The 696-nt window shown below is 61.9% G+C and overlaps 1 protein-coding gene across 1 annotated transcript in view; it reads left to right on the top strand.

Annotated features, from left to right (window-relative positions):
• Nucleotides 1–543: 543 nt before the first annotated feature.
• SRRM4 (serine/arginine repetitive matrix 4) overlaps nucleotides 544–696 on the top strand; it is a gene marked incomplete at both ends in the record, with an annotated part of 25239 nt that continues 25086 nt past the window's right edge. The window contains one exon of the mRNA XM_008945976.1: nucleotides 544–693. Coding sequence (XP_008944224.1) covers nucleotides 544–693 — 150 coding nt within the window. The remainder of the gene's footprint in view (nucleotides 694–696) is intronic.

Raw genomic sequence — 696 nt, 5'->3', positions numbered from 1 at the left:
GGGTTGTCCAGTGGCTCCTGGTGTCTCTGCCTGGAAGCTGAGCACAGCATGGTCATGCTGGGGCACAGCTTGGCTTGGAGCTGGGGGCTTTCCAGAGCCTGGCAGGAGCATCTCCCACTGCAGGACTAAGCACCACAGGATGCCTGGGAGCAACCTGCAGCTCTTGCCCTTCACTGAGAGAGTGGTTAAACACTGGAACAGGCTGCCCAGGGAGGTGGTGGAGTCCCCATTCCTGGAGGGCTTCAGAAAACAAATAGATGTAGCACTCAAGGCTATGGATGGGGAAATGCTGGGATGGAGGTTGGACATGATGACCCCAGAGGGGGGAAATGTTGGGATGGAGGTTGGACATGATGATCCCAGAGGGGGGAAATGCTGGGATGGAGGTTGGATATGATGACCCCAGAGGGGGGAAACGTTGGGATGGAGGTTGGACATGATGATCCCAGTGGTCCTTTCCAGCCATAGCTCCTGGGTGCAGCAGGGAAGGGGCTTCCCTGGGAGACGGGAGCCCTGACCCTCTGGCTCTGCTCTGCCCTGCAGCGGGCCACCCAGCCGCCTGCCATGCCCTGCCGAGGACGGGCATCCCGACCAGCTGAGTGCCCGCACGGCCAGGGGCACCTCGGGCACCACCACCAACGGCTGTGCCAAGGGCAAGGAGAGACGGGACCGCGCTCGCCGCGGGGCACGCAGGTA

Source organism: Merops nubicus, unplaced genomic scaffold (assembly GCF_000691845.1).
Source record: "Merops nubicus isolate BGI_N331 unplaced genomic scaffold, ASM69184v1 scaffold12028, whole genome shotgun sequence".
NCBI classification, from domain to species: Eukaryota; Metazoa; Chordata; class Aves; order Coraciiformes; family Meropidae; genus Merops; species Merops nubicus.
Note: the sequence above shows the minus strand (reverse complement) of the source record. Positions and strands in the feature narration are given on the sequence as shown.